This window comes from Microtus ochrogaster, chromosome 21 (assembly GCF_000317375.1).
Source record: "Microtus ochrogaster isolate Prairie Vole_2 chromosome 21, MicOch1.0, whole genome shotgun sequence".
Taxonomy (NCBI): Eukaryota; Metazoa; Chordata; class Mammalia; order Rodentia; family Cricetidae; genus Microtus; species Microtus ochrogaster.
Genome location: NC_022022.1, coordinates 45,984,342 through 45,992,587, shown reverse-complemented (window position 1 = coordinate 45,992,587; position 8,246 = coordinate 45,984,342). Strand labels below are relative to the sequence as shown.

The following is an 8,246-nucleotide window of genomic DNA, read 5'->3' as shown; positions in this document are numbered from 1 at the left end:
CGGATCTCTGTGAGTTCGAGACCAGCCTGGTCTACAAAGGGAGTTCCAGGACAGGCTCCAAAGCTACAGAGAAACCCTGTCTCGAAAAACCAAAAGAAAAAAAAAAAAAGAAATTGCTAGCTCAGAGACATCTATTAAAATCCAAATGTCAGGCCAAGTGTGGCGGGGCACACCTTAATTTGTGGCACTCAGGATGCCAGCTGGTGGATCTCTATGAATTAAAGGCTAGTCTGGGCTGCAGAGTTAGTTTTGGCCATCCAGGGTTACATAGTGACCCTGTCTCAAAAAAGTAAAAAACAACAGCAAAAAAACACCAAACAAACAATTTTCTAAGCTTCTTAGTTGACTTTACTGCTGTTAAGTTTCACATGGTATAAACTGCATGCTTCTGTCTGTTCCTAATTCAGATCTTTCAGTCTAATCCCCATAGTGACTGTTTGTGGGGGACAGAACCTCTGAGAGCTAATTGTCCCAAGGGTGGAGCCCTAACAAGTGGGATGAACGCCCTTTCCAGAGGCCACACCACCCGGTACTTTATAGTGCTATATTATTTGTGTTTTAATAAATAAAGTTTGCCTGAAGATCAGTGCAAAGCAGCCACACTGGCCAGCATACAGGCCAGGCAGTGGTTGTACACACCTTCCATCCCAGCATTAGAGAGAAATAAAAAATGGGAGGAGTCAGGTCTCATGCTCAGTCTCAATCTGAGGATTCATGGAGGCGGGATAGCCTATTTTTCAGTCTGAGGTAGAGGTGAGAGCCAGTGGCTGGCTGCTTTGTTTTCTGATCTTGAGGTTGAACCCCAACATCTGTCTCTGGGTTTTTATTTTCCGCGCTACAGTTCTTTGTTCTTTTTGCCTTAAGAGGATACTACAAGAGACAGTAGCCGGAAGCCTGGCAGAGCACGTTCACCAGAAACCAGCTGCGCTGGCAGCCTGCTCTTGGAATTCCAGGTTCCAGCAGTGAGGGAAGTACTTTTCTGTTGTTGCTAAACCATACACTTCATGGGATTTTGATATAACAGCTCTAGCTAAGGTTTATAGTACTTGCTGCTAGATACAACTGGGGGTGTGTGCTAGGTATCACACATGCAAAACACATTGAACAGGCAAAGGACATACGTGATTACTTAGTTATACCTTGGTCATAATAGTAATTTATAAACACTTACTTTGAAGATTTATTTTTATTTTATGTGCTTGAATGCTTTTTGCCTGCATGTATGTATGTACATCATACACATGCCTGGTGCTCAAAGGCCCAAAGAGAGCATTGGATCCCTTGAGCAGGAGTGACAGGCAGTTGTGAGCCACAGCGGGTCCTTTCAGGAATGGCAAGTGCTCTTAACTGCTGAGTTTTCAGCCCAGCTTTTTTTTCCCCCAAGGAGTCTTGCTGTGTCACCCAAGCTTGCCTCAGATTCATAATCCTTCTGCCTCAGTTGTATTGGGATTCTGGTTATGTGCTGTGGTGTCTGGGCTGCTGGACTCGGTTCCAGTTCCCCGAGCATGCAGATGCCTGCAGATCTGTGCTCCCCCTTGAGCTCTGAGCCTTCCTGCTTATCATTACAGCTGAGGGAGGGGTCGTGGAAACTGCTGTGAAATATCGGTTTAAGATGTGTTACATTTATTTATGCTGTGGAACATTTGCCATTAATGATGCAAAGACGTATTGCATTCTTTCACGTTGCATCTGTTTGACTTTGTAAAGCTGTGTTACTTTGCCTGCCTAAAACACCTGATTGGGCCAATAAAGAGCTGAATGGCCAATAGCGAGGCAGGAGAAACAGGTGAGGCAGGTGGGCAGCAGAATAAATAGGAGAAATCTAGGGACTAGGGTGAGAGGTGGGGAAAGAAGGAGAGGAGGACGCCAGGGGCCTGGACGCCAGGGGCCGTCACCCAGCCAGCCATCCAGCCACGGAATAGAAGGAAAGAAAGGATAACTGAAAGTAAAAAACCCAGAGGCAAAAATGTAGTTAAAGAGAAATTGGATAATTTATGCTAGAAAAGCTGGCTAGAAACAAGCCAAGCTAAGGCCAGGCATTCCTAAGTAAGAAGTAACCATGTATTTATTTGGGAGCTGGGTGGTGGGCCCAGGAAAAGAAAAATGAGGACTACTGAGATCTCAAGAACAATGGCAATGGGTTTTTGATCCTACTGCATGTGCTGGCTTTGTGTGAGCCTAGGTAGTTTGGATGCTCACCTTACGAGACCTAGATGGAGGTGGGTGGTCCTTGGACTTCCCACAGGGCAGGGAACCCTGATAGCTCTATGGGCTGACAAGGGAGGGGAACTTGATTGGGGGAGGGGGAGGAAATGGGAGGCGGTGGTGGGGAAGAGATGGAAATCTTTAATAAATAATAAAAAAAAAAAAGAAAATGAACAGACAAGCAGAAAACAAAAAAACAACTACAGGGAACACCTGAATTTGTAACTTTGTTGGGCAGAGTATAGGGGGCCTGAAGACTAAAACGTGTGAAATGGTGTAGTTTTGTCTTTGTTGTTTCTGTTGCTACAACAAACACCTTGACAAAAGCAACAGAAGGGAACACTCATGTGACCCATGGCTCAGGGCCATAGTCTGTAGGGAAACAGCATGATATCAAAGAACAGAAGAACCAGAAAACATTGTCACTTAGCTTAATTTCTTTCTCAAGTACTTAATACCGAATTCACAAACTGTGGCCATTATTTCATGTTTATATTTTCTGTGGTCTTTTTGTTTGTTGTTTTTCGAGACAGGGTTTCTCTGTGTAGCTTTGGAGTCTGTCCTAGAAGTCGCTCTGCCGACCAGGCTGAGATCTGCCTGCTTCTGCCTCCTGAGTGCTGGGATTAAGTGTGTGCACCACCACCTCCCGGCACTTTCTGTGGTCTCTAACAGAAGATCTACTAAAACTGCACACAGACACACGACACCATAAAATAGTGTGCAGCTTGGTTTATTTCAGTTCTTTTTCCAAGTCGTGTGTGAACAACTGTGTACAGCAGCACAAAGATTTCATACAAACCCCAAGAGTCATAGAAAAATAATTTAAAGTTAGCTTGACTGAATAATCTTAAACAAGACAAGTAAAATGTTGGTGCAGTATTAAGATTTTCCAGAAATTTCTTAGTTTTATAATGGGGAAAATGAAATATAATTTTTATTTATTCTTTTGTGCAAAACAAGTAAATATATTCAAAACTATAAAATTCACACTTTAGTACAGAAATGCTTTTAAGTATTTGGAGTCTGATGGGTCCAAATCTACCAGGTTTTCAATGGTTATTTTAGAATTTTCACTGAGTTCTTTCTTAATAAGCCCCCTTTCCTGTCCTTGAATGAGCATTAAAACTGCACTGGATCTCTCCCGCTGTAGCTAACTGATCACAGAGTAAATCAGCATAGGCTAGGGGCGGGGGTACTAAGGACAACTCATTGTTCCAATAAAGCAAATTCATCTGGAAAAGCTCACCGTGGAGTTCAACAGAGGCACTTTCCACCTCTGGAATAAACTGCACAGATCTGGATGACTCATCTTTATTTTATTTCCTGGGAAAGATGATAAAGCCCCTTTCCCCCTCTTAAGCATAAACAGTGTCTTGAGATTTAGTTACATGAGGATGTAGCATCTTTTCAATAGCAATTCCTTTTAATTTTTAAACTTTCCAATGTGTTCACGGGCTATGATCAGCCTCTGAATTTGTGCAGTACCTTCATAAATCTGAAAGAAAAACATAACTTGGTTTAAACACTTGGATTTATTTGACGTCTCAGACAACAGTCTAAACTCTACTGTAGCACCAAACTGAAATGCTATTTGATGAGAACAGTTTAAGTCATAAAGATATATTTTACAAAACTGGGAGGCAGGCTTAAAACATTAAAGAAAATTATATTTACACTTCAAAATGTTTGGGAAATCTAAGGTTTAGCATTGCCAGAGTATTTATTATCAAATGTTTCTGAGCTGTTTTAGGTATGCCCTTTGGTCATTCTTGGTCCTTCCTATTAAACACGATTCTTTTTCCTACTGCTGCCTAAGGAACTGTTAAAGAAATCAAGATATTGGAGGCTGTGGGCTGGTAATCCACCCTCATTCCCAATCTAAGCTTCTAATCTCCGTCAGCTGTTAGTTCCCTTCTGGGAAGTAGAGGAGGGTCAAGGGGCTGATAACAGCTGGCCCACGAGGAAGGTGAACCAGCTCCTCAAAGACTGGGGACTTTGGATAGGATGCAAGCTCCAGTGTTCTTTTCTCCTGTGTTTAAATAAAAAGTTCCCCTGCAACTGTCATTTCAGATGGCTGTGAGCCACCATGTGGGTGCTGGGAATCCAACCCCAGGTCCTCTTAAAGAGCAGCGAGTGCTCTAACTGCCCAGCTGCCTCTGTGGTAATAATTTTTATTACCAATAGTACTATAATTACTGAGCGTTTCTTCTCCTATGGCTAATAACACAAGGCCCTTCTGCTGCCTGAAAATTAGGTGATGAACATCCAGAAAAGGCAAACATGAAAGAAGAACAAAAAATACTGCACAATGTCAATTAAAAACAAAACAAAACACTGAATTAAAACAACAGCAAAGGGGGCTGGAGAGATGGCTCAGAGGTTAAGAGCACTGCCTGCTCTTCCAAAGGTCCTGAGTTCAATTCCCAGCAACCACATGGTGGCTCACAACCATCTGTAATGATGTCTGGTGCCCTCTTCTGGCCTGCAGGTATACACACAGACAGAATATTGTATACATAATAAATAAATAAATAAATAAATAAATAAATAAATATTTAAAAAAAAATAAAATAAAACAACAGCAAAAACTTGACCAGTTGCCCATATCTCACTCAAGCAGTTTGCCTCCGCCTTTCCAATGAGTAGATTTGTCAAGTCATTTGTCAGGGTGCGCAGAACACAGCCGGGGTAATAAGTCATTTGTTGGGTGTGCAGAACACAGCAGGGGTGTTAAGTCATTTGTTGGGGTGTACAGAACACGTCAGGGGTATTAAGTCATTTGTTGGAGTGTGCAGAACACAGCAGGGGTATTAAGAACCATGAACTATAAATAACCCAAAATGGAGAACATTTTTTTATGAAGTTATCCTAAAATTTTATAAAATCAACTTAATTTCAGAGTCAAATATCGCTTCTCAAGAACACATGGCTTTTGACTATAAGTACAGTTTCAATTAATTAAGAAATGTCAGGCAATATTCCAGACAAGATAATTTTAAAAAGCATGCATATTTTTCAGAGGGCAAGAAGAAATGCAGATTGTAACTGGCTTAAATCTGAAGACTCAATGGCAGCCAGGCAGGAGATACGTGCCAGTGCTATCTACTTTACCTTCCCTCTTAGCAGCCACACTTAATAAACAATATTCTTCCTCTGTGTTGATTAGCTACAACATCTTACCAATCTATAATTATAATGTGTTTTATTTCAGAATGTCTTCCACATGTATTGTGTGGGTGCATGCATGCTGGGCATTTACGTGGAGCTCACAGGACGACTTTTAAGAGTCCGTTCTCTTACCATATGGGTTCTAGGACTCCAACTCATGTTGTCAGGCTCAGTGGCAAGTGAGCCACCCTTTACCCTCTGGGCCATTGTGCTGCTCCAACTGTCACTATTACCAGTGGCTTAAATCTACTGTTGTCATTTATGGATGTCCTGTTCCCCCCAGAAACAGGACTACACCTACCTGATAGATCTTGGCATCTCTCATCAGCTTTTCCACAGGGTACTCTGTGTTGAACCCATAGCCTCCAAAAATCTGCACGGCGTCAGTCGCTACCTGATTGGCAATATCTCCAGCAAAGGCCTTTGCAATGGAGGCGTAGTACGTGTTCCGGCGGCCAGAGTCAACCTCCCAAGCTGCTCTCTGGTAAGCGAGTCTTGCGAGTTCAACTTTCATTGCCATTTCTGCAAGCAGAAATGAAACTCCCTGGTGCTAGATTTAAGGAAGAAAACAGTTAAAGGGGATCTACTGGACGTATTTGTAATTTTTTTCTTAAAACGTTTTTACTTTTTATTTTGCATTGATTTTGAATTTGCAGATAAGTTACAGCTAGCATCCCCTAGCACTTAAGACTTTTGCAGATGGAGACTGCTTTTTGTTTCCCTGCTGCTCAGACCCGAATAATCACACAGAAACTATATTAATCACAACACTGTTTGGCCAATATTCCTACCTAGCATTACATCTTAAATTAACCCATTTCTATTAATCTGTGTATTGCCATGAGGTGGCCTACCAGTAAGGTTCCGGATCTTCTCCTTTGGCAGCTACATGGCATCAGCTTGACTCCGCCTACTCTCTCTCTATATCTCTATTCAGATTTCCTGCCTGGCTTTACTGTTAAACCATTGGCCAAAACAGCTTTACTCATTAACCAATAAAAGCAACACATATACAGGAAGACATCCCACATCATCTAATGACTGCAGTGCAATGACCAAAGCAATTGGCACGGGTCTGCAAAACTGCAGAGACCCGAGCCAGACTGGCCAGGTCTCCTACCAAATCCTGTTATCCATTTCAGGATCACAGAACGATTCTTGCTTTTTCATTTTTCTTTTGTTTTTTTGTGACAGGGTTTCTCTGTGTAGCCCTGGCTGTCCTGGAACTCACTCTGTAAATCAAGCTGGCCTCAAACTCAAGAGATCCACCTGCCTCTGCATCCAAGTGCGGGAATTAATGGCATACATCATTGCACCCTGCCTCTTTTCCATTTTTAAAAGAGATTTATTTGCTCATTTAATGTCCATTGGGGTTTTGCCTGCATTTATGTCTGTATGAGAGTGTCAGATCCCATGGTACTGGAGTTAGAGACAGTTCTGAACTGCCAGGTGGGTGCTGGGAATTGAACCTGGGTCCTTTGGAAGAGCAGCCAGTGCTCTTAACCACTGAACCATCTCCCCAGCCCCCTCTTTTCTATTTGAAGACAGTCTTGCTATATAGCTGACACTGATCTTGAACTCACTCAAGACCTACCCTGCTGTAGTTACTACCTCAGAGAATCCCCCGCCCCCAGACCATGCAATTCCTGTCTTATTTCCTGACTTTTGTCCTTCTGAAGAATACGGATTTTTTTGGTAAGTTTCTTCTTGGTTTGGCTTATCTACATTTTCCCATTCTTAGGATGAGGTCTTGGATTCAGCTGCACAGATTACTGGGCATTCTTGTGCTTCAAGCTTCTGCAGAGATCTAGACGACACAGTGGGGGCCCCAATGAATGGAATGTGGGCTGGAGCTAGCACCTCTTATCAGACAGGACTCTCTGAGCAGCCCACACAGCCTCCGGAGAGGCTGGGATTTCAGGTATGTCTGCCAAGTTCTGCCCTGCCAGGGCTTTCCAAGGGAAACTGTTACAGAGATGGAAGAAGGCACATGATGCTTCCTGCTCTTGTCATAACCGAACGGGAGAAGAAAACCAACCCTCCCCGAAGAGACGGCAGGTGCTGTGTCGTGACTGGCATGTAACACACGCTACAGGTGGAAGGGTTGTAGTGTGTGCCACGATACACATCTTGTTTTTGATTAATGAATTAATTATAGAACAGGATCTTGTTATGTAGTTCCAGCTGCCTCAAACGCTTACTGCCTGAGTCTACTGAGTGCCACGGCTCCAGGCTGGGGTTAATCTAACGTGGCCAGGAGTCACCTCGCTGCAGCATCTTCGACCCACGGTAGCCGCTCTCCTTTTGAGTCTGGTAACTCCACCTCATAGATTTCATCTGGGGACTTAAATGCTGCTCCATTTCTTTGTGAGCACTTGCTCTATGAGGAGGAACTTATCTCTAGAACAGATGTTCTCAGGGGCAGAAACTGCCCAGCCTCCTTTGCACATGGAGAACAGGATCTGTAAATGATTGATTCTTTGGGTCCATGTCTTAGTGCTGTTGTTTATTAACTGGATCTAATGTTCTTAGGTAAATGAAAACAGCAGGGCCAGCTCCACGGCACTGGGGGAACGGAATGAGTTGGTACACACTGAGAAGTGCCGGCAACAGAGAAATCATCCAAGTGTTTTCACATGGCAGATGTTCAGTGACACTTGTTAAGCTAAGGAAGTTTAATATAGAAACCCCACCTCACATGGAGCAGCGTCCAGGCGGGGAGTGAGGGTACACTCGGCACGCTGTAGGTGATGTAAGGGGTGTGAAGGCAGAGTGAGAGCACACTCGGCACGCTGTGATGTAATGGGTGTGAAGGCAGAGTGAGGGCACACTCGGCACGCTGTGATGTAATGGGTGTGAAGGCAGAGTGAGGG

General features: G+C 43.4%; 1 protein-coding gene across 1 annotated transcript in view; it reads right to left on the bottom strand.

Moving 5' to 3' along the window:
- Positions 1-2,924: 2,924 nt before the first annotated feature.
- Positions 2,925-8,246, bottom strand: part of Acadm (acyl-CoA dehydrogenase medium chain) — a 24,125-nt gene continuing 18,803 nt past the window's right edge. Inside the window, exons 11-12 of the mRNA XM_005357469.3 lie at positions 5,675-5,923; positions 2,925-3,700 (exon numbers count right to left, since the gene is read on the bottom strand). Coding sequence (XP_005357526.1) covers positions 3,629-3,700; positions 5,675-5,923 — 321 coding nt within the window. The 3' untranslated portion in view covers positions 2,925-3,628. The remainder of the gene's footprint in view (positions 3,701-5,674; positions 5,924-8,246) is intronic.